This window comes from Zonotrichia albicollis, chromosome 36, assembly GCF_047830755.1.
Source record: "Zonotrichia albicollis isolate bZonAlb1 chromosome 36, bZonAlb1.hap1, whole genome shotgun sequence".
NCBI classification, from domain to species: Eukaryota; Metazoa; Chordata; class Aves; order Passeriformes; family Passerellidae; genus Zonotrichia; species Zonotrichia albicollis.
Window position 1 is genome coordinate 1,083,526 of NC_133854.1, and position 24,841 is coordinate 1,108,366.

Here is a 24,841-nt window from a genome sequence, read left to right on the forward strand (position 1 = left end):
ACCTGTCATCAGTGCCTCCAGTTCTCTGCTCTGCCTGGGACCTGGGGACACTTTCTCCTTTGCATTCCTCAGTGGGACCCATTAAAAGTCCAAGAAACTTTGGAGTTGGATTCTGACTTGGAGTTCTGGAGAGGTTTCTTCAGCTCCCTCTCAGGGACTGATGTTCAGGGCCTAAGCACAAAGCCCCAGAGGCTCATTAAAGTCCTTGTGCTGTGTCTGTGCTGCTGAGCTGGGCTGGGCTCCTGGCACAGAGGCAGCTCCTGGTAAGCAAGAAGAGCTTCAAAAGCACATTTCTCTTGATGAGCAGCACATCTGCCAGCCCAGCAGGGCTGGGGCACTGCCTGCAGCCACCCTGGGTACAGCACAGAGGCACAGAGAGCTTCAATCAGTCAGGGCTGGGAAGGGGCTGAGAAGTGCCTGGAGCAGAATCACTGCCAGCCCTTGGCACAGGAACCTCCGGCTGCGGGACAATGCAGCTGCAGCTCCTGGAGTGATCTCCTCAAGCTGGAACATCCCAGTGCCTACAGACCCTGTGAGTACATTCTCTGATTGTCTCTTGTGCAGAGCAGCCAGGGGTGCCCAGGGCTGTCCTGCAGAGCAGGGTCCTGCAGCCCAGGGCGCTGTGCTGGGGCAGGGACTCTGCTGCTGCCAGGGAACGCTCTCAGCCAGACCTGGCAGCTGCTCCGAGCACTGGGGGACAAGATCTAGGTGAGAGGAGAGAGCTGGTCAGGCTTGGAAGTGTTCTCCTTGTGTGGTGAGGATGCTGCATTGGTCAGGACTACTTCCAGCGTGACATTTAACTGCAGCACATTTCCGAGTAGATTATACAGGGAGCACAGGAAGGCAGGGGCTGCATAAAAGGGGATATCCTGCTTTTTTAATCCACTGCTTTGGGTTGGAAATTGCACATAGATATTAATCTTTCAGTTCAGGTTGAGAAAAATTTAAAAATTCTCTCAGATCTGAATAAAGCAGGCAGCAACAGCAATCACCACAGGACCCCTTAGAGGCTGCATCAGTGTTATTTTTCCAGCCTCCTTGGGGTTACTCTGACATTGCCATCAGAGCCTGCAGAGCCAGAGCTGCCCCTGGGCAGTGCCTGAGCTGGGAGGGGTCTGCAGGGCAGAGCTGAGCCCCCAGGACTGGGCTGGGCTCTGGCAGCACTGGCAGGGCCCGGCCCTGAGCACAGGGAAGCAGCTGCTGGCAGGGAGAGCCTTTGGCAGGTAGTGGGGGGAAAGTGCCCCCAAGATGTGCTGGGATATTTGAAGTCCTCTCCAAGCCCAGATACCCCATCATTTCTTTTTTTGCAGATCACCATGTAAAGACAGCACAAATGTCCAACAGCAGCTCCATCAGCCACTTCCTCCTGCTGGCATTGGCAGACAGGCGGCAGCTGCAGCTCCTGCACTTCTGCCTCTTGCTGGGCATCTCCCTGGCTGCCCTCCTGGGCAACGGCCTCATCATCAGCACCATAGCCTGCAGCCAGCACCTGCACACGCCCATGTTCTTCTTCCTGCTCAACCTGGCCCTCACTGACCTGGGCTCCATCTGCACCACTGTCCCCAAAGCCATGCACAATTCCCTCTGGGACACCAGGAACATCTCCTACACAGGATGTGCTTCACAGCTATTTTTACTAATCTTCTTTCTTGCAACAGAGTTTTCACTCCTGACCATCATGTGCTACGACCGCTACGTGTCCATCTGCAAACCCCTGCACTACGGGACCCTCCTGGGCAGCAGAGCTTGTGCCCACATGGCAGCAGTTGCCTGGGCCAGTGGCTTTCTCAATGCTCTGCTGCACACGGCCAATACATTTTCCCTGCCCCTGTGCCACGGCAATGCCCTGGGCCAGTTCTTCTGTGAAATCCCACAGATCCTGAAACTCTCCTGCTCCAAATCCTATCTCAGGGAACTTGGACTTCTTGTGGTTACTAGCAGTTTATCATTTGGTTGTTTTGTGTTCATTGTTTTCTCCTATGTGCGGATCTTCAGGGCTGTGCTGAGGATCCCCTCTGAGCAGGGACAGCACAAAGCCTTTTCCACCTGCCTCCCTCACCTGGCCGTGGTCTCCCTGTTCATCAGCACTGCAGCATTTGCCTACCTGAAGCCCCCCTTTATCTCCTCCCCATCCCTGGATCTGGCCCTGACAGTTCTGTACTCAGTGGTGCCTCCAGCCCTGAATCCCCTCATCTACAGCCTGAGGAACCAGGAGCTCAAGGCTGCAGTGTGGAGACTGATGACTGGATGATTTCAGAAACAATAAACTGCTTGCCAATTTCAGCAAATCACTTCTAACAAAGTCATATTTGATACTTTCTGTTGGTTTGCTTGTGGAGTATTTTTTTTCCTTGCTGTAGTTTTTAATATTTTCCACAAATATATGTCATTGTTTGTACTATTATTCGTTGTGTTTCTCTCCACCTTCCATGTGGCCACACACTGTGTCAATGAGGGGCTAGGTTTTTGATGACTTTAAATGAACTAAAGAATGTCCTCGCAAACACTTCTGCAGAGAAGCCCTTTTGTTGCCTTCTCTGGAGCTGCAGCAGCAATGTCTGTGTGCAGAGCTGGGGGCAGATCAGTGCTGGCCCAGCAGCTGTGCCCAGCAGCAGCAGCACTTGGTGTTGCCAGTGCTGCTGCCATGGCCCTGTCCCGCTGCCCTGGTGGCCCTGGTGTTGCTGCAGGGCCTGAGTGCTCTCAGGGCCGGGCACAGCCCTGGGGGTGGCAGTGCCGGGGCTGCAGCAGGGACAGGCCATGGGCACTGCTGGGGCAGCGCTGATGCCTCAGCCCAGGGGCTGTGGGCTCCAGGCTCCTTGCCCAGGCTCTCTCAAGAACACACCCAGGCCAATGCTCAGCACAGAAACCCCCGTGAGCAGCCCCAGGCTGGCTGTGGGTGGGCTGGGGGCAAACAGCAGGGCTGGGGCTCTGCAAGGGCCCTGGGACAGACGGGAAGGAGCAGCAGAGCAGGGGCTGATCCATTCCCAGTGCGCTGCACAGCCCAGGGCATTGTCCCAGAGCGTCCTCATGGAGCTGCCAACAACATCCCCCCTCTGCAGCCCTGGCCTCTCCCCAGCTCACACAGGTGCCCCATCCTTGCAGGCACAGACACAGCAGCACTGGCTCAGCAGCCCCTGTTTGCATTGCACAGAGCAGGGGGAGCACCCCCATGCTGTTGTTGTGGGGACATGAACCTGAGGGAGCACAAATGCCATCAGCCCTGGGGCCAGCAAGGGCTGGGGGATGGCAGGGAAACCACCCAGGTTTGTCCTGGCCTCTGCACTCAGCCAGAAAGTTTGTTCCCATCAGCTGGGAGTGCCCTGTGAGTGCCATCCTGTGGGTGCCCTGTGATGGCACTCAAGGTGATCTGTTCCATAACCTTGCTGGGCACCCAGGTCAGGCTGACAGGCCTGGAGCTCCCCAGATCCTCCTTCCAGCCCTTCTTGGGGATGGGCTCACACTGGCACCTCCAGTCCTCTGCGAGCTCCCTGCTGAGCCAGCACTGATGGTAAATGATGGAGCACAGCCTGGGGAGCTCATCTACAGCTCCCTCATTGCCATAGGATGGATCCTGTCTGATCCCATTCACCTGTGAGCATCTGAGTGGCTCAGCAGGTCACCCACTGCTTCCTCCTGGATTCCAGGGGCTGTTCTGCTCCCTGTGCCCATCTACCAGCTCAGGAGAGCACTTGTCCTGAGGATATCCTCTCCTAATATTGAAAATTGAAACAAACTAGGGGTAAAGTAGCTCAGCCTTTTCCTTATCTTTTGTTACTATATTCTCCACTGCATCCAATAAAGAGTAGACGTTCTCCTACTCCTCCTCCTTTTTGCTATTATTTTTTTTATAAAAACATTTTTATTCTTTTTGCAGAACCCTCCAGGTTAAGTTTTAATAGAGTTTTCAACTCTCAGCTTTACTTTCTGCATGACCCAGCAACATCCTTAAAGACTTCCTGAGTTCCTGGTCCTTTTTCCACCCCTGAGTCTACAGAAAAGCTCCATGCCCAGCCAGGCCAGTCATTTTCCTCACTAGCTCATCTTTTGCCACACTGGGACAGGCTGCTTCTTCCCCCTTATGATTACTTTCTTGAAATGTGTCCGTCCTTCCAGGACCCCTTTGTTTTTAAGGGCTGTTTCCCTTAAAGCAATCAGTACCTGATTAGGTATTCCCCAAATCTGCAGCCTAACCAGGCCAAAGTCTGCCCTTCCTATTTCCAGGGCAGAAGTTTTGTTGCTGCCCCTCCCTCTTTCACAGAACATTGAACACTTCATTATTTCATGGTCACTGTGTCCCAGGCAGCCTCTGAGCCCCACATCTGCCACCAGCCCTTCTCTGTTTGTGAACAGCAGCAGACAGAATTTTCCTTGGCAGTGGGAGTGTTACCAAAACTTTAGTAAAACAGAAAATTCCTTAACCCCAATGTAGCATTAGGAAGCAGCATTCTTTATTCAGCTGGATGCACGGGGGAGAGCTCCTCCCAAAGCTGTGCATGCTGAGTACAGGAAAGTTTCTGTTTATATTCTGTATTTTGCATACATATTCATTGATTGTCCTGGACTAAACATACATATGATAATCATTTCTCCAAAATCATTAACACATTTCCCCTCCACTTTACCCATACATTCTCCTGTCCTGGGGGTCTCCCTGGTGGTCCCTGGTGCTCGTGGACCCCAATGTTCCCATGGGCCTGGCTGAGCTGGCAGGACACTGAGGCTGCTGAACTTCCAGTTCCCTTCTCACACAATGGGCACTCTGTGGTTTCCACAGGCCTGGGGTTGTGGAGAACAAGCTCCAGGTGTGAGCTCACCTGGTGAAGACAATTTATCATCTGGTACCATGTGGTCACAGAGTGGGCTATGACATCACAGAGTGGGTTTGGTGAGGTCATCGAGCAGCCATGGCATCATAGTCTGCCTCTGTGGCATCAGAGATCCAGCTGTGACATCACAGGGCAGAGGTCTGACATCACAGTGCAGACTATGGCATCACAGATGTTGGTGAATTTTGCTCAGACATGGCTTGAAGGAAAAAAAGGCCATGAAAAAATACAGCTGATGGAAAAGTAAAAGGCAGCTGTAAGCAGCAAATTCTCAAGCCTGATCCTGTAAATAACAAAATTCCCAGGCACGTTTCTGTAAACACAGTGTTCTCAGGTTTTTTTTTTTTTAATAACAAGTAAATACCTTGTATTTGGATGGTTATGGGAAAGCAAAGTGACAACCATGGAGGCCTTGAGAACCGTTCATAACAGGATGAGAAAAACAAGTCTTGGTCTCAGTAACAAACCACAGGTATTGAAAGCAAAAGGAGGGGTTGCTGTGTGATCTGTAGCCAATGATGAGCTCAGGTTTTGCAATATGTATGAACTTAATTAACACGGTTATAAAATGTACATGTTGGATCAATAAATCGGAGTTCAATGCTGATCAGAGGATGGGTTGTCTCCCTTCGCTTCTACACACAGACTCTGGTGTGACATTATAGATCAGCTGTGTGACATTGGAGAATGGGCTGTGACATCCCAGAGGGGCTGTGTGACATCCCAGCAGGGCTGTGTCAGGTCACTGGGTTCGTCACTCTGCCCCAGCTCCCCCTCACAGTTTCTCCCAACAACTCCAATGCTGTCCATGCCCAGCAGGGTCCCTGTCCCCCGGGATCCCCCCGGCCCACCTGGAGCCACAGCCTCCACCAAAGGATGTTCCACAGGATCCACCCCAGAGCCTGACAGGGGACAAGGGGCCAGGGCTGTGTGACCAGGACGCAAGGACTGGGATTATCCAGGTCACTGTGGCCTGGGTTGGGTTGCCCAGGGCAGGAAAGATGTCTGGCAGCTGGAGCAGGGTCTGGGAAGGGCCCCAAGGTGGGGCTGGAGCCCCTGGGCTGTGAGCAGAGGCTGAGGGAGCTGGGCTGGTCCAGCCTGGAGCAGGGAAGGCTGAGGGGCTCCTTATGCCAGTCTGGCAGTGCCAGCCAGGAGGGGATGGAGAACACAGAGCCAGGCTCTTCATAGGGGGCTGGGGGGAGACAAAAGCCAATGGGTGGAAGGGGAAAGAGGGGAGATCAGCCAGGGCATGAGCAGATGAAATGAGTCAGGCTGTTTTCAGCATTTTCTCAACACCAAGAGCAGCCTGACCTCCCTTCTCCATCCACCACTGATAGATTTGCAAATCAGGAATTGTTTGAGCTGTTGTGTCCTCAGTCCAGGACAAGAATCCTGATACAAGAACTTAATTGTGTTTATATTTATCACAGAACCACATTAGTCAAAAATTAATTTTAGTATGCAAACCAGTTGTGAACAGTGGAATCATCAGACATGCTGGGACATTGCACATAGCTCAGGGAAGAGTTTGTAATTGTGTGATTGTTATTTTAATGGTGTAATTTTTATTAAGTTATATCCTGTTCAACTGTGGTCTGTTGGCTAGGTCCAGTGTGGGCTGGAGGAAGTTCAGATTTGCACAAGGCTGCTCTGAGTGCCAGATTGGATGGGGAAAATGGTGCGGTGGGGGTAGGGACAGAGTCTGACTGATTGTCAGCCATGAAAGGTCTTGATTTTCATACCCATTCAAACTGCATGAGGAGGTACTTGGATTCAATGTCAATTGGAGATTGCACATTTCAATGAATTACTAGTGTGGTGGTTTGACCAGGAAGGAGTGGGAATTCTGGGATGCTGTGGTCAAACCAATGGATGTTCGGAGTTTGATACTGACACCTGGTGTAGCCAGTGGGGTTTGGACGCACCTCCGAGAATACACAGGGGTTAAAAAGCAGGGCTCTGGCCGTGGGAGGCTCTCTTGGGACGTGGAGGAGAAGAGGTCAGATCTCCCTCCCCTGTCCAGCCGCTGCTGCTGGGCGGGGGAGGGGCAGCCACGTGGTAGGCCCTGGGCCTGGACAGAGATGGGAGGTGAGGAGGCCCTCGAGGATGGAAGGGTGGAAGATCCCAGGGAGTCAGCCCTCGGGCAGCCATCCCACCCCCCCCCCCCCCCCAGGAGGGAGAGAGAGAGCCGGCGACACCGAATGTGATAGCAGCCGGCCCAGGAGGAGAAAGGGGGGGAAGAGTGCCCGGCCGGAGCGGCAGCGTGTGTGGGAGTGCCGCAGCTCCGGGACAGACAGAGACTGAAAGTTTTAACCCCTTTCTTTCATGATTGGGGCCTTGCAAAAATGCTAATCCTCCTCGAAGCTGAATAAGAAGGGAGATAAGAGATGAGATGAGACAAGGACCTGGCCCGAAGAACGTGGAGATGATTGAATGGGGAGAGATGATTTGGAGTGGCCTTTTGGCTGGACTTTTCTTGTGGCCATGGACTCCGTTTGTTCCTGTGACACAGAGACTGCACTTAGGGGGAAGCAGTGGCTCAGAACCAGGAGGGTTCATCGTGAGGACCCCCCGGCCCCAGGGGGTTGGAAAAATATGGGGGGGACAGATGTCCCAAAGCAGAGACTGTGCCTTTTTGGAGTGAGACAAGGCATCCTTGAAAGACAACCCTAAAAGCAGCTCTGGTCCATGCACAGTGGTGAGAGCACTGGGCATGGAAGGAAGATGTCACAAGCGGCAAAACGACTTTTTTCCAGGCGGTGCCGAAGTGGCAGGGAAGCACACGAGGTTTCAGTGTGTTTCCAGGGGAAGCCTATGGAACAAGAAGGACTCCTTTCCTCTTCATGAACTGAAGTTTGAGTATACTAAAGTGTGGTGCCAGGCTGGGCAGTTGGTGATTTGGGAGAATGTATCGGATTGAGAAAGTCAGGTAGTGGGGAGGAGGAAAGTGGTTTTTTTTGTAAGGTTTTCAATTTTTTTTTCTTTTCCTTATAGTTTTTCCCTATTTTCCTGTAGTTTAGGTAATAAAGTGTTCTTTATGTTTAAGCTAAAGCCTGTTTTGCTTATTCCTGGTCACATCTCACAGCAGACACCAGGGTGAGGGCATTTTCATGGGGGGCACTGGCTCTGTGCCAGGCTCAAACCATGACAACTAGTAAAAAAATTTACAGGACCTAAAAAAATATTTTCTTGCTGTTTTTTTAAATTCAGGGTATTCACATTGAATTGGCTTCTGAAATCTGACTAATTAAGTACACATTTGATTTGAACACTTAAATCAAATTATTCCCAGAAGCTTAGCTTGTTTAGCTGTTCTGAATGTTAATGAGCCCTGGGACACTGAATTCCTGCACTGAAGAGCTGAAGGCTGAACAAGCCTCTGGAGCAGGAAAATTCAGCAGCAGCCTCCAAGGTACTGAGGATGTCAGCAGCCCCCAGTGAGGCCATCCCTGCCCAGAGACCGTGGGGGAATGGGCAGACAAGGAGAGCGTCCCTGGGGCTGGGGCAGCACAACTCAGAGGCAGCAGCGGCTCCAGCTGGGCAATGGGGTGTGGAATGGGGCTGGGAAAGCCCTGCCTGGGCTGTGCCAAGCAGGACACACAAGCCCTGACTTCCATCTGTCGGATCTCAAGATCTCAGTCCTGAGATGCTGAGCCACCGAGACCCTGGGGGGGCTCGGGACTCCTGGAATGTTGCCAGAAGTGTCTGGTAACTGGACTTTAACCCTACACAGGAGACGACAAGGATGAGGGCTTCACCGGGTGAATGGTGAAGGGATTAGTTAATTAGAGAGTGAGACACAAGGTTTAGGATTTATGTACAGGGGGGTTTAGAGGAGTAAGATGGAGGAATTGGGGTGTGTCCTGCCCTCCTTCTTCTTCCTCCTCTCTTCCATCTTCTTTGGCCACGGTGGCACCTTTGTATTGGTTATTGCTGAGAGTACACCGAGTTATAAGAATAGATGGTATTGGGGAAAAATGATAAATATTGTATACGTCACAATGGGTATAAAGATACGTGGCTGCCCGGGAGGGCAGAGACAGTGTGCCCATGGCTGACTGCTGAGCGGATCTTTGTTAGGCTGAAAGAACATCTTTTAGATAAACAATTAATAAACATAAAACCAGAAAGAAGAACTGAAGCCTCTTCTCGTCCTTCGACACGTGGGCTGCTCCAAGGCCACCCCCGGGCCTTCCAGGCCCCTCAAACAGCCGAGATAAACCGGACATTCTGTTGTTCTGAATGTTAATGAGAACATGTTAATGTTAACATTCAGAACATTCAGCTGTTCTGAATGTTAATGAGCCCTGGGACACTGAATTCCTGCACTGAAGAGCTGAAGGCTGAACAAGCCTCTGGAGCAGGAAAATTCAGCAGCAGCCTCCAAGGTACTGAGGATGTCAGCAGCCCCCAGTGAGGCCATCCCTGCCCAGAGACCGTGGGGGAATGGGCAGACAAGGAGAGCGTCCCTGGGGCTGGGGCAGCACAACTCAGAGGCAGCAGCGGCTCCAGCTGGGCAATGGGGTGTGGAATGGGGCTGGGAAAGCCCTGCCTGGGCTGTGCCAAGCAGGACACACAAGCCCTGACTTCCATCCAGTAGAAAACTCTGTCAAGGAGATATTTAAAAGGAATTACAATTTTTTCTGTATTCTGAATTGGACTTCCTGGAGAAAAACCAACAAGAGATCCTCAGGAGCTCAAAACAACCAAACAGTCTTTACAGGTAACTTTAGAAAGTCAGAGAATTTTTGGCAAAAGATTTAATATGACATTCAATTAACACAGAACACTTCTTAAAGCACTGACTTGGCCCGTTCAACTTCACAAACTCTAAGCTATTGGAATTTTACATTACTCAAATTGGCAAAAGGAGTGCAATAGAAGAAAAGGACAGAAAGAGAGAGAGGCAAAAAGGATACAGAGGAGCATACACAGAGGTACCAGCTCCAGGATTCCAGCAGTGTTTAGATGGAAATTCCAATAGCAGGTAGGGCCAAGATGTGTGCTTGCCTTGTGCTCAGCCTTCAATCCCCCTTGGTCTCCCTGGGCCCGTCCCCCAGCTGGGACTGTGGGTCATTTGGTCCCTCAGGAGCTGGGCTGGGGCTGCAGAGGTGGCTGTGGAGCATTGCCTGTGCTGTGCCAGGGACTGGCAGCCACTGCTGGGCTGGCATAGAGGCTCTGGGGGGATTGGGGTTCATGGGCAGGGCAGGGCTGGGGTTCCAGGGCAGGGGAGGGCTGGACCTGCCCCTTCCTCCCCTATTGGAATAAGATCCCAATATTACCAGGTAGATTGTGCCTGGGCTCTTCTGACCCCTGCTCCTGGACCAAAGGCAGCAACTGTGGTGTTTCACCTCAGAGACACTTTTGGCTGCCTGGATGGTGCAACTGAGTGCCGAAACAAGTCCAGGCTTGTAGAAACTCAGTTTGCCTCAGGTGGGAAGGCTTCAAGCTAAGGTGAGGAGGAAAAGGAGACAGATTCTGCCAGAGGGTTAATATCAAGAGTTTATTCCATGGTCACAGACATCTGAATCTTAGGTAACAGCTCCAACAGAATCCCGACCGCATGGCCTGAGTGACTTTTTAAGCTCCGGGGGAAGGGGGAGGGAAGGGACAGGTGAGCCACCAACCAGGTGGGAGGGGCAGGGTCTCAGGTGTGGGAAATAGGTATGATTCGTTCTGATAAAAATTGAAACAGTAATCAATATTGATACAGTAATTAATATTTGAGAATAATAAAATAGTAAATAGTTAAAAGTTGTAATGCCAAAGAAGAGAGGGAAATGAGTGGCTCCACCCACCCCCCCTTCCCAGCAGATGTTCTCAAGGACCACAGGAAAGAAGCTGAAGATACAGTTGCTAAAAATGACCAAGAACCTGGTTGGGTCCAAGAAAATGCTAATTATAAAGCACTTATTGCTTTGATATGTAGATGCAGTGATACGTTAGTCTTGGCTTACATTGTACTGGCTTGGTGTGCATGTGTAACCCAAAGGTGAATTAAAAGACAATGAAGAAGACTACAGGGCCTTCATCAGTGATGACCTGATGACCCCCAAAGACTTGTGCGACCACCAAACCGAGTGGTGGCGCATGCGTGGTAAAGGTGGTAATGAAGGCGGAGACAGAAAAGTGATGAACTGAATATAGGAGGAGATGGAATTGACACATGGCATATAAGGGGTGAATTTTCCTTGGCAAGCTTGTACGTGAAGTAGCAAGGGTCATTGAACCCTGCACTCCGTACCCCGTGGTTGTTTTTGCTTATGCGCTATTATTTGAACCAAATTGTCCCTTATTTATATATTTTCTAAAATTATTCAATTAAAATTGTTGCTTTCTTAAATATTGTTTGGTTTTTTTGATGGGATAATTGGGCAAACATAACACAGGGAACGATGACACCCAGACAGACCAATGACCTCTGGGCACGGGGGCATCTTTTGAACCTGACCAACCACAGGATGGCCTTGCTGGAATGTTAAGACTGATTGACAGCCCAGCAGGGGGCAAAGGGGAAGGGGAAGAGAGATATTGCCACACCTGGGAAGGGGCTGGGAAGTTTAAAACCGGAAATTGCAACACACTGCAACACTCCCAACATATGAAATGTCTTGAGCCAAGAAACTCCTCCACTCTGTCACAATAGGGAATACTGGAGGTGAAATCCCAATTCTGGCTATGGGCACCTAGATAAGAAGAACAGTTCTTTTCCTTAGGAATGAAAGCCCTGGTTCTCAGTAAATTTCTGGTTTGATTGTTTGGATTCTGTTTGGTTTTGTTGTTGCTTTGTTTCCTTGTTGTGCCTGAAGTGTCCAGTCAGGAGCAGAGTGACTCTTGCCAAGGAACTTTGTGCTGCTGTCCCTTAATATTCAATCTGGTTTTTGCTGCTCCCTTGCTGGGGATTTTTTCAGCACTCTCAAGGCCTTGTTGGTAGCATGGTGAAGGAGCCCTGGCCCAGGCTCTGGCCCTGGGAGAAAAGAGGATGCTGCCGGGGGGTCCCTGTCCCCCAGGGCCACCCCCAGGGCCCCGGCCCCCCGTCCCTGTGTCAGGCTCTGGGGTCGATCTCGTGGAACATCCTCTGGGGGAGGCTGCGGGCTGGGGGCGGGGGGACCCAGGGGGACAGGGGACTCCGCTGTGCATGAGCAGGGATGGACTGCTCTGGGGGGAGCTGTGAGGGGGGCCGGGGCAGAGTGACCTCCCCAGGGACCTCACACAGCCCCTGTGATGTCACACTGCCCTGTGATGTCACACAGCCCATGTGATGTCACACTGCCCCTGTGATGTCACACAGCCCCATGATGTCACACTGTCCCCGTGATGTCACACACCCCCTGTGATGTCACACTGCCCTGTGATGTCACACAGCCCCTGTGATGTCACACTGCCCCTGTGATGTCACACTGCCCCTGTGATGCAACACTGCCCCCGTGATGTCACACAGTTCCCGTGATGTCACACTGCCCCTTTGATGTCCCAGAGCCAATGCTGAGACGTCACCCTATGATGTGATACAGCTGCTCTGTGATGTCACAGACGTCTCTGTGATGTCAGAAAGTCACTCTATGATTTCACAATCTCTACTGTGATGTCACAGCCTGCTCTATGATGTTACACAGCCACCCGGTGTTGTCAAAGCCCACTCCCTGATGTCACAGAGCCACCTTCTATGATGGCAGGATCAGCTCTATGGCCTCACATCCTACTCTATGATGTCACAGCCAGCTCTGTGATGTAACAACCCCCCTCAGTGATGTCACAAAACCCTCTCTGTGATGTCATACTGACACTCTGTAAGGTCACAGCACATACTTTGACCTCACTGCACGCTCTATGATGTCATGCAGCCATGCCATGATCTCACAGCCTGTTCTGTGATGTCACACAGTCCCCTCTATGACACTGTAGCTGCTCAGTGACCTCACACAACAAACTCTGGGATGTCACAGCCCAATCTGTGACCTCACACAGCCCACTCTGTGCTGTCACACAGCCCCTGGCTGACATCCCAGCTGCTCTGTGCCTCTCTGACACAGCCACAGAGGTGCTGCTGTGACACAGCCCCCTCTGTCCTAGGGGGCCATCCCACAGACCCTGCCAGTGCTGAGCCCCTGTGAGCTCTGTCTGTGCCCTGCTGGTGTCCCTGAGGGGCCCTGGCAGTGCCCCAGCCCTGCTGGGCTGTGCACAGGAGCTGCTCCTGGCCAGAGCTGTCTCTCTGCAGCACTGCCCTTGCCAGGAGATGCCTCTGGGCCAGGAGCCCGGCCCAGCTCAGCAGCAGAGACACAGCACAGGGACTTTAATGACCCTCTGAGGCTTTGGTGCTCTTTGCATCAGACTCAGTCCCTCACAGTGTGCTCAAAAACTTCTCAAAAACTCAAAAATAAATTGAAACACAGAAGTTTTCTTGAAGGGTTAATGGGTCGCATTGAAGGACAGGACGGAGAAAGTGTCCGCAGGTTCCAGGGAGAGCAGAACACTGGTGGCAGTGATGACAGGTAGGGACAAGCGAGGAAAAGGTGTCTCTGCTGCTGAGCAAACCTGTGCCTCTGTCCCTGCAGGCTGTCAGCATCCCCCGGCTGCTCCACCTGGCTGGGCCCTTCCTTTGCTGACAGCTCTGCCTCCTGCCTGCCTCTGCCTGCCCACACAGAGCCTTGGGCTGCTCCAGGCTCCTGCTGGGATCGTGCTGCACTGCAGCCCTGGTCTGCCAGGGAAATTCCTTTCTCCTGGTGTTGAGTGTGGGCCTCTCCAGCTGCCCTTGGTGCCATTATTTCCTTCTCATGTTTATATCCTCCAGGAAGAAAAGCTCCAGCCTGACATCACCATTCAATCCCTCCCAGACTATTCCCTTTCAGTCCTCAGTCTCTACTCCACTGACTCCAGAGCCATCAGCCTCTCCCTGCTGGTTTTGTGATGAGGCCTCCAAACCCCATTCTGGGAGATTTTTGAGTCCTATCCAAGGTCTGTGAAAAGGGAAAAATAGCATTCAAAGTTATTTTAAAATAAATCCTACAGTGACAGACAACAGGTCAGTATCTTTAAATTGAATGGGGACAAATTAACATTTGTTAGAAAGAGGAAATATTTTACAATTATAAAAGTGGCAGGAAACTGCAGCTGTTTTTTCAGAGAAGTGGATTCCCCATCCCAGGAATTGTCCAAGAGCAGGAGATTTGTGTAGCCTTTCCCATTGAAACCCTCTCATCCCCAGTGACAGAATTCCTGTAGTGTGGGGTCTCTGCTGTGCTGGGTGCCCTCACAAGGCTTCTGGCCAGAATGTCTGCTGAGGGCAGCCAGGCTGCTGCAGGGGCAGTGACCTCACAGCCATCACCATGGCAGCCCTGTCCCCTGGGCCTGGCTCTGCCCTTTCCTCTGCCCCTGCCTTGGCTCTGCTGCCATGAAGAGTTTTGTCATTAATATCTTGTCCCCAAGGTGCTGGGGCCAATGGCTTCCCAGTCAGGCTCCTGGAGCAGAAGTGGCTTTTCAGAGCCCAGCCAGGAATGAGCCCTGAGGCAGCAGCTCTGCAGTGGTGGCCACCAGGCCGGGCTGCCAAGGGAGGCTTCTGGCCATGGCCTGCAAGCAGCTGCTGCTGCCAAGGTGCCTTTGGTGCCTCAGGCTCTCCCTGGCCCAGCTCCCAGCACAGCACTCTGCCCTTGTGCCCGAGCCCTTCCCTGTGCTGGGGCTGGCCTGGGGCTTTTCCTGCAGCGGGACCTGCCCTGCTGATGGCACAGGAAAGGCAGTTCCTGCTGGAGCAGGAGGCTCTGCCTGCAATGGGCTCCAACAACTCCAGCAAGGCCCTGTTTGTAAAGCTCCCAGTGGGAAATGAAGGAGGGGAGTCACACTGCTTTGGGGGTGAATAATGCTGAAACCGGGCTGACTCCTCCATCCCTGTGAAGGTCCGCCCAAAATGAACGGGCGATGAATGACTTTTTGGTGCAAAAATAACCAACAAAGGCACAGGGGTTTTGCAGTAACAAATCAACATGATGCAATTTTATTGATGATAACCACAGCTTGTTGTGGTGTGTTGCAATATCCTGTTTTACCTTCTCCCTTCCCCCTCGCCCCTCGCTGAGTGTGCCCTGTCAATCAGGCTAACATACCAGCAAGGCGTCGTGTGATAGGTGACCCTAGTACCTGGAGACCCTGCCCCTTCACCTGGTTGGTGACTCACCTGTCCCCTCCCCTTCCCCTGTCCTGAGCTTAAAATGTGAATGAGACCATGTGGCCTCCATTCTGTTATCAGCAGTAGCCCAGTGCAGACATATCTGTGCTCATGGAATAAACATCTGGCTACCTTCTAGCAGAATCCGCTCCCTTCTTTTCTTCACCATCGCCAGAAGCTCTCCCCTGAGGAGAACGGAGTCCTGTCTTGTGCCCCGCTGCACTCTGCCGCCAGCCAAGGTATCTTTGAGGTAAAACACCGCAGAGCTGCCTGTGGCCCAGCAGCGAAGGTCAGAACTGGCCTAGGCACCATCTAACTGGTTATATTGGGATACATATTCCAATAACAGCTGAATATGCATTTGGTTAGGGGATCCGGGGAAGAGAAGGGTAGGATAAGGGAAAAAGGGAGGAAAGAAGGTTAGGGAAGGGGTATAGCTACCAGAACGTGATGTCTTCGGGGTGCCCGCTGCCGAAACTTGCTGGTACATGCCTTGGGGAGATCTCAGAGATGCAGTCAAACCGAACCCCAAAATATACTGTTCTTGGTTGGGGGAAGGGTGGCCGAAATTATGTTTCAATGGAGGGGAGAAGAATAGGAACAGAAGGAGGGAGAGAGGCTATTTCATTGTTTTCATGGCCGAATGCTCGCAGGTATATTTACTCTGGGCAGGTTTTCCCCCCTCCCCGAGTTGGGAGGGGGTACAGTCCCAGTCTCTGGAAGGAGGTTTCCAGGGGGGTGCCAGGGGGGTACCATGGGGGTGCCAATAGGGTGCCAGAGGGGTTCTTGGTTCCTTGATGAGGGGATTTGTATCTCTGTTGGTCCGTCACAGTGGTTGAAGGCAGACAAGAGGGGTCTTCTCTTGGAGGGGGGGAGCCACCCCAAAGCTCAGTGCAGCCAGGTCAGGACTTTGGAAGAAAGTCCAGTTCCATTGTTCAGAAAAGGGCAGCATGCCACTTTGAGTACAGCATGGCATGTTCTGCAAACACCACCTGTGAACACACTAAATAAGCATGAGACTTTCTTTCCCAACTGGCTCAACAGTTTTTAACCTTTTGGTATTGGATATCCTTTCTACCTAGCTGTTTTTTTGTCTAACTTCAGATGTAACTTTGTTGAGACAGGACTTATCTGCTCCTGTATCAACCGAAAATTCAAATTCTTCATTTCGGGGTCCCACCTCAAAGTTTACCAAGGGCTCTTCTAGATGTTGCATCGTGTCCCCTATAGCGTAAAGCCCCTGACCCTCTAATCGTCACCTCTAAGGATCTTCTCTAAATTATCTTGTTCCCTGGCTATTGCCACATCGAGACTGAGCTTTCTACAAAACCTCCTGACGTGTCCTGGCTCTCCACAGTAATAGCAATGTCATTCTCAAAGGGACTTGAGGTCTCTCAATCCTTCGTGCACCTGCCAGTACTGGCCTGCCTCTGCCTCCTCCTGGTGGTGGATCCGCCTCCCCTGCACTTTCTCTAGCTACTGCAACCATGATCTTAGCCTTGGCCTTTGCTTTTCCTTCCTCCCTCCTTAAATAGACCTTCAATGCCTCTCTTAATAACTCATTAATGTCCTTCTCTTGCCAATCTTCCATCTTTTCCAGTTTTCTCCTTATATCAGGCCAAGATTTGGTAACAAATTGGACTTTTAGTAGCATTTGACCTTCTAGGGTGTCTGGGTCTATTCTAGAGTACAACTGGAAGTTCCGCTTTAGGCGGTTAAGCCAGGCAGCAGGAGCTTCCTCTTTCTCCTGCATGCCCTCAAATGCCAATTGGGTGTTAGTTCCTTTGGGAACTGACTCTTTGATCCCCCGTATTATCAAAGACCTATATTCCATCATGGCCTTTCTCCCCTCCTCCTGATTAGGGTTCCAGCTGGGATCCGTTAGTGGCAATTTCTGTTCGCCTGATGGATCCTGGGGTCCTGGACGGTTATCTTTCTCCCAAATTCTTATGCCAGCCACCCTAATCATCTGGACCTCTTCTGGGGAAAATAATATACTCAGGATGGAATTCATCTCCCCCCAAGTGTAGATATTTGGACCTAGAATTTGATCCACTTGGTTGGCTATGCCCACTGGGTCCTCAACTAAATGCCTCAACTCTTTCTTGAATCCTCTCACCTCAGAAGCAGTTAGGGGAGCATTCACAAAGCCAACACCTCCCACTACTCCTCCCATAGGAACCTCTCTGAGGGGAAAGAGTCTCTCTGCCTTGGAGGTCTTGGATCTGGTGCTACAGTACGGCCCATCTTCAGATGCCAAACTACTTTGAAGGATATCTGGGTTACCCTGAACTTTCTGCCCATCAGCAGGTGTATTTGCTGATAGCTGTTTACTGGGCGAGGAGGCATTTGTGCCCCAACTAGGAGGAGGTAAAGGGACAGCAATAGGAGGGGGAGAAGAGCCTGAGTGGATATTAAGTGCAGCTGGAGAAGGGGTGGAGAATGCAGCAGGTGGAGTAGGCACTTGTGGTGGTGCAGAAGGAACTGGAGGGGATACTGGGTTTATCATAGCGGAAGCTGAAGAGGTAGAAGGAGGAGTTTGAACAGGTGGTAATGAGATGGCAGCCGGGGGAAAAACCGGACCTGCCATTTGAGGTGCTTGAAGAAGAGGATTATAAGGTGGAGGGGCAGAAGGAGGCAGATAATCCAGGAGATCCCATCTTTTACTAGTCCTATCATCCCCTCCTTCATTCCCCTCTTTCTTCCTCTCTACCTTACAAATTCGCACCCCTTCATCCCCAACAGCGCTCTTTAACCAGCAAGCTACATAGAATAATTGCTCATGATCAGTATCGCCTCAAGCTGTCAGATAATTATTTAATTGTTGGCACATCCACTTATCCTTTGTCCCACACCAAGGCCATCCTCCTTGCACCTCTAATTCTGGCCACACTTCCATACAATAATGGATCATTTTCACTTTATCTAATCCCTCCATGGCCTCTATAGAATCCCATTTTACTAACAGTTCTCCTAAGGGACTATTGGGATGTATATACCTCAGTCTCTTGCCGGTCTTTTTACTATTACACCCTCCCATTTTTCCAGGTCTCAATAAAAAGTCCCAAAGGTGCCTTTACTGCCTGGGAATTTCAAAAAAACCCTTCTTTGAGGAGCTCCAGCCTCCTCCACTCAACTTCAAATTTTTGCCTGATGCTCAGGACTTTATACTGAAACAACTGCCCGATCTCTTGATTGCCCAACTTTCCCAACGTCAGGTCTTACATCTATCGGGACTTGAACACACGAAACCTCGGCCTGAAGAATCCGGGCATGCCTGACTCCCTCAGTCAGGAAAAAAAACTGCCTGATTTTTAGTTTGCCTAACCCGCCAATTTTTAGGCTTCACCGTATCAGTACTTAAAAGCAAACCACAGCCTCCTTCGCTGGGGTTTGTGCCTGACTCCTGTGTCAGGACTTACTTTTGCCTGCAGGGCTTGTGAGCTTCCCGAATCCTTCTCAGGACTGACAAATCTTACGCGAATCCTTCTTGAGACTTACAAATGCTACCTGAATCCTTCTGGGGACTTACAAATCTGCCTGACTTCCCTCTGTCAGGACTTACTTTAAGGTGCGTGCCACTCATACAAATATTCCCTCCGCACGCCCGGAGGGGGGGGGGGCCTTTATTCCCCCTTGAGAGACGTCTCACTCACGCTAATTCCATGTGCTTCCCCCTGTTTCCAGCCGGTCCCTTTGCAGGAGTCCGGAAACGCGATACTGAGGGGTCCACTCTCAGGTCGAGGGTCTGGCTGCTGGCCTCGTCTCATTCACACACATGCACACGTCTCCCGCTCCCACCACTGGGTTTCTCACCAGTCCGGTGCTCCGGTGCTCCTCTGCGTCGCTGCTCCTGAGCCGATCCCTCTGGTCCTGGTACCCAGCTGTCCTGAAGTCCAAGATGGCCAGTCTTGAGTCTTCTTGCGGCATGGCTATTCCAGACGAGCGCCCCCAGCTGAAATAAACAGGGCCAGGAGACTTCTTCTCTTTTTTTAATGCCTTTATGAAAAGTGATCAGCTCAGGATTGGGCGGCTCAGGCAGGGCTGCAGTCTCCCACCGCCTCTCCCAGGGCTACTCAGAGGAGGAGGATGTGCGCAGCTTTGTCCACTAGGGGCAGAGCTGGGGAATCACATCCTCGTGGGAGTCTTTAGAGCGTGGTGATCCCATCCCTTGTTACTTTTCCCGGCGCTGTCTCCTTCAGTCTTGGCGCTGGGGACAACTCCCGTGGTCAGGGCGAGAGGGACTCCGAAGGTGTTCAACATCTCTGCAGGCTCAGCACTCGGCTCCTCACGTCCAGACATCACTCCAGTCTCTCAACTCTTATTTGGCTCGTTGTTTTTGGGGTTTTCCCCGTGTGTTTGGAGCCGTAGCTCCCCACAGCATGCTGGTCCTGGAGTCACTTTGCATAACCCCCCCTCCAGGTCTCTTCTCCTCACTGTTTGGGAAGGTCCCCACCTGTTACTGTCTTGGAGAAGGGCCATTACCTCACACCAGCCAGGGCTTTTACTAAGACAAAAACAACTATTAACAACAACGACCCGTAATTACCATAACATAAGCAGCAGCCCAGCAATGGTCGTAGCTTTTTTCTCACAGAAAAAAACTAACTGAATTTTTGTTCATAACAGAAACTATGTGATATAAGATACTTTTTAAACTAGCTCAAGAAATGGATGGGGTAATCATGAAATTCTTTGCCCAGAGATAACAGCAACAGGACATCTAAAGCCCCCAAAAAAGAATTCTTGCGTCCTTATTGGAAAAGACCAACTTTCTTCCACCTCCTTCCCGACTTTGAGGAGCCAACAGGATTAAGGGGGAGAACTTGACAATAACCAGAGAACACCCTTTATTTGAAAAGAATTTATGCCTCATGTATAGGATATATGAATATGCAACAGGCTATTGCTTTTAAGGGCTAATCCTTTGTTAGCCTGTGTGCTTTCGGGGCATAATTGCCCAGGAGGCACCAGGACTGTCCGTATGTCTTTGTTTTTATTGTCCTTTACTGTTCTAACTCTGATTGTCCAAATTCTTATTATTCTAACTTCTATTACTATCTTAATACTATTTTATTGCTACTAAACTGGTAACATTTAAAAAGAAGGGATTGTTGTTTTTCACAATGTGCTTTGAAAGCTGGGAAGACTCTTCATTCATCATCTCCAGAGCACACTGCCTTTGGCCAGCACACTGGCCCGTTTTGGTACATCTGTGACACTTCTAGTTGAGGCAGAAAGGGCAATGGCATTTGAAGGCAAAACCAAAGGAAGAATGGAGCAGCCCAAACATCTTGCGCAGATGCAGGCCTTCAGCTGTGACTGGAGAGCATTGGGATTGCTGCCACTTGGATTTGTATCCCTAAATGCAATAATCTCTTTGGCTGGAGGAGAGCCTTGCGCAAGTGAGAAAGCAGAAAGATCAGAGAGGGTGCTCGGGAAGGTCTCCTGTGGCGCAGAGCTGTCAGCGCCTGTGAGGTGAGAGCAGGCCCGGCCTTGCCCGGGCTGGAGCCCCAGCAGAGCCCCGGCAGAGGCCGGAGCAGCCTGAGCCCCGGCAGAGGCAGGCTGGAAGGAGGCCCTTGGAGCTGCAAGAGGCAGCAGCCGGGCCCTGGGTGCCTCTTGCTGGGAGCGGGCGAATCCTCCGCTCTCAGAGCCCAGGTGGCAGCTGGCTGCTGCCGAGGGGAAGCGCAGCCATGCTGGGCACAGCCCGGCCTGGAGGCATTGGCCGTCTGGAGTGTGCCCAGGAGCAGAGAAAGGCCAAGGGCAGCCGCGGGCCGCTGGGCTGGCTGAGGATTCCTCCTCTTCTGCCGGCTGCCCTGCCACTCCTGGCAAAGGCCAGCAGTGTGTGCAGCACTCTGGGCACCGGGGCAGGGAGCCGGGCTGCCCGGCAGGCTGGAGCACAGGGCAGATCCTTCAGGCCCGGCACTTGTGCCAGGGAAGCGAGGCCAGCGTGAGGCAGGGACAGCTTGGCAGGGCCCATCTGCAGGAGCCAGCGCCTCACGCAGCTCTGGGAGGAAGCGCCTGCAATCCTGCAGTTCTGCACTGAGCCAGAGCAAAGGTGTGAGATGCAGAGTGTTTGGCAGAAATATTCAGGCCCACCAGCCCAGCCTGCTTTGTGCTCTCTGGCGCACAGCAAGCGCTGTGCAATGCAGCTCTGAGCTGCTGGGAGAGAGGCAGTCAGGGATGTGCCTGAGGTGTGTCAAGGGGTTAGCTGAAAATGTAATTAGGATAATTGAAAAGTGCAGATGGGTCGAGGGGCCAGCTGGGAATACAATTGGGATGGTAGGAGACTGCATATTTTAGTTAAGATTTTAAAATGAGGTAAGAAACTAAGTTGGTAATACAGCTAGAAGAAATCACATACCTTAGTTAAAGAATACCAAATATATTAAGAACATAAAGCTAGGAGTGATAGGGATAGAGGAAGCAATTGTGAAGAAGCAGAGACCATAGAAATACCTTGCCTTAAGAATAACTGAACAGTTAGGAGAGGCTTGGACCATGACCAGGAGGTCCAGAGGTCTTGCCAACTGGCCATGGGAGAAGAGTTCACAATGAGGAAGATGGCTTTCTTCCTCCCATACAACCACTCCCTCATTTCAGAATCCCACCAACCCAGTTAAGGGAGTACAATTGCACAGCTGTAATAGATATTCAGCTGATAAAAAAGCGAAGCAGGCAGGTAAGAATTATGTATTATGGGTCCTTAGAAACCTAATGTAAAACCTTTTCTGTAGAAATAGAGAGCAGGAGTCTGCAGCTCCTTGCACGTGTCTTTGAAAACTAGTTCACATGTGTCCAGCGCTGCAATAAATACCCTTCTTTTCTACTATAATTAGTTGAAGAGTCATCTGTCTGTGCTTCAAGGGTTATGCTGGAGTAGTGACCTGATTTGGAAGGGAGCAGAAGAGTTTCAGCAGGCAATTTTTGGAAGAGATGGAAGGCTCTTGTGACTGAAGGGAAAGCTATTTGGAATAGAGTAATGATCCCAAAGTCCATACAATTGTATCTTTCTGTCTGAATTTAAATCAGAATGCTTATAGATAGCTTCATGCAATTTGTCTACAAATTTATCAAAGTCTTCATTCTTTCTTTGATAGATCTGTGTAAAAGATTTAGTGTGTAACCCATCTGGAAGTGCAAGGACAGCATTATATGCCAGTTGTTGGCTCATCTGCAAGACTTGATCAATGCTCTCAGCCTGGGCAGTGGCAGTAGCCCAGCGCCCCTTGCCAAGTAACTGTTGTGCTGTTAAACCATACAGAGGATCACCCTGCACTCCAGGTCTTGCTGCTTCTTGAGCACACTTTTCCTCCCAGCTTTTATGAAACATCACCTGCTGATAGGGTGGCATTCTGAGTCATATTAGGGTATGCACATCAGCTGGCATTAATGTGTTAGATGGAAAATATACTGCAGAAGTGACTGTGCAAGTTGGGATTTTCAACTAAATTGTGAAACTGCCACTCTTAACTTTTCTAAAATCTTCCAATCGAAAGGTTTTCAACCTCTACTTGCAGCATTAGTTACTACAGGAAAAGCTTCTACATAATTTGAGAGAAAAGTCCCTTCTACAATAGCTTCTGGAATAACTTTTTTCTACTTTCATTTCTGAGCTGCTTCTATTTCAGGGTCACATTCCAATTCTAATTCCACATTCTTTGCAGCATGAGAGGGAAGATTTTGTTTAACTGGCTCGAATGCTGGCTCAGAGACAGAATGGCGGAGTTTTTGCAAGACAATGGCCATATTCAGCCGATGCACAATCCAGCCTGCTTGTAATAATGGACAATGAACACCTTCACAAAGAACGAATTATGGACATGTTCAGAATTGGGGTCGGTATATCCTTGAAAAAGATACAAGAAGAAGAGTCATCAGGACTCAGCAAGTTTGTCAGCAAGCTTGGCAAAGTGAGACATGGGTGGGCCAGACAACCACAGCAAGATGCATAAAAAATTAGATGATCCAATCAGAATTCTAATTAAGATGTGTGAACACCTAGGATTAACCAATCATGTATTAGCTAGAGACACGTGGATAGCAGAGACTTATTTTAAACAGAGTCTTTTAAAGGATAATAAATTTGGCTTCACTAGATCATATTGGTTATGGTGTGATGTCCCAGAACCTCCACGCCCTGCAGCCTGTTCCCGCAGGAAGCTCTGGTGAGCCCCTTCCAGGATGCTCCGCTGTGCACACAGCCCTTCTCCTGCCCGCCCAAAACACTCCTGGGACAGCAGGACACAAGCTGGCCGGCTCTGGGCTCAGCACACCCCAAACAGAAGGGCAGGAAGACGCAGCGGCTGTTTTGCAGCCCTGCCCAAGAGAGGTGGGAAGGGTCTCCTCCCTCTGGTCTCACTTGGTTGGGTTTCTGACTGGACCTGAGGCAGGGGCTGCCATTGCTCACTGTGGGGAGACCAGAGTTGCCAGAAGCACACCGAAGGTGCAGGCACTGCCTGACAGCTCTGCGGCCACTGGGACCGTCGCACCTCTGAGTCTCAGCCACTCCCTGCTGCTGCTGCTGCTGCTGCTTTTAGGCACACCCAGAGCTCACTGTTAGGCCACGACGCTCTCTGCTTCTGCCCTCTTCCTGTCCCTGTGTAGGGATGGAGCACTGCTGTGCTTTCAGGAAGCTCTCTGTAAAACCTTCCAGCATTGCTTTGCCCTTGGTGGATGCCTGCCATGGAATCCCGCACAGCTGGGTTCACAGCATACTCAAGCTGGCTCTTCTAAAACCCAGGGTCCTTGTCCCCTTCAGCGTGTTCAGCACGACCTTTAACTGCACGGTGCTGTGCAGCTGGAGCAGCAGGACAGGCACCTTTGCAGCCTGACTGCCCTTGTTCCTCTCTGCCCATGCCCGGAACACAGCAGGCAGGAGAAGGGCAGCAGGGCCCTGCGTGTCCCCAGGCTCAGGATTTGCATCGCTTCAGCTCCACGGAGACACGGGACAAGTGAGAAACCCAAACTGTTCATTAAGGGAAAGTGAAGGTAAGGGGTGAGCTGGGAGGCAGAAAAGGGGATGGGCAGGGCCTGAGGGCTGCAGGGAGGGGGCTGCCAACAGGGAGAGAGATGGCAGGAGCTGCTGGAGCTTCCCACAGGCTCAGCTCTGAGCAGCCAGAGCCGTGCCTGGAGCTCCAGCTGGTCCATCTTGTTCTGCAGGTGCTCCCATCTTCAATGGGCACTTGAAATCGTTGATGGACGCTGGTACATCTGATCCATCAGACAAAGTCCTGCAGATCTTCCTTCAAAGATCAGCTGAAGCAGTTTGCTCGGGCATGATGGACTCTCATCTTCCTTCAGGGTTTGAAGAGCTGGAAGAGAGAGGAACAGAGCCAAGGTCAGAGGCCAGATTGAGGAAATCCAAGGAAAGCCTCCTGCCAGGGCCATCCCAGCCGGCTGCAGCGGCCCGGGCGCGGCTCTCACTGTAGCCGGGCAGCAGCTGGGCCGGGGGCAGGGAGGGGCGCGGGGCTGCTGGCTCACCCATGAACCTGAGGGCTGCCTCTCGCAGGGTCCTCTGTGGGCTCTTGGCTGCTCGGCTCTCGTCCTGCAGCAGCTGTGGGGAGCGCCAGCAGGGAATGCTCGGCACAGGCTCAGCCCCTCGGCCGGGCTCTCCCTCCCCCAGCACCGGCCGAGCCGGCCCGCACGGCCCAGGGCAGGGAGCAGCAGGGTGGGCGCAGGCTGGCGGGCCCTGCTGCGGTGCTGGGCAGGGCCACAGCTGCCGGCCCCCCGCACCGAGCACCGGGGGCAGGGCTCGAGCTCCTGGGCTGTCCTTACCAGGCTCTCAGCAAACTTAACCACCGCGCCTTCATCAGCAGCTCGTCAAGGTCCCTCCTCCTCAGGAAGCGTGCCGCAC

The 24,841-nt window shown here is 51.6% G+C and overlaps 1 protein-coding gene across 1 annotated transcript; it reads left to right on the plus strand.

Annotated features, from left to right (window-relative positions):
* The first annotated feature begins 1,333 nt into the window (after positions 1-1,333).
* LOC141726600 (olfactory receptor 14J1-like) lies at positions 1,334-2,251 on the plus strand. The gene has a single exon (XM_074531548.1). The coding sequence runs from the start codon at positions 1,334-1,336 to the stop codon at positions 2,249-2,251; it is 918 nt and encodes a 305-aa protein (XP_074387649.1).
* Positions 2,252-24,841: the final 22,590 nt, after the last annotated feature.

Coding starts and splice junctions, on each gene's coding strand:
- LOC141726600 (XM_074531548.1), top strand. CDS start 1,334: ATGTCCAACAGCAGCTCCATCAGCCACTTCCTCCTGCTGGCATTGGCA.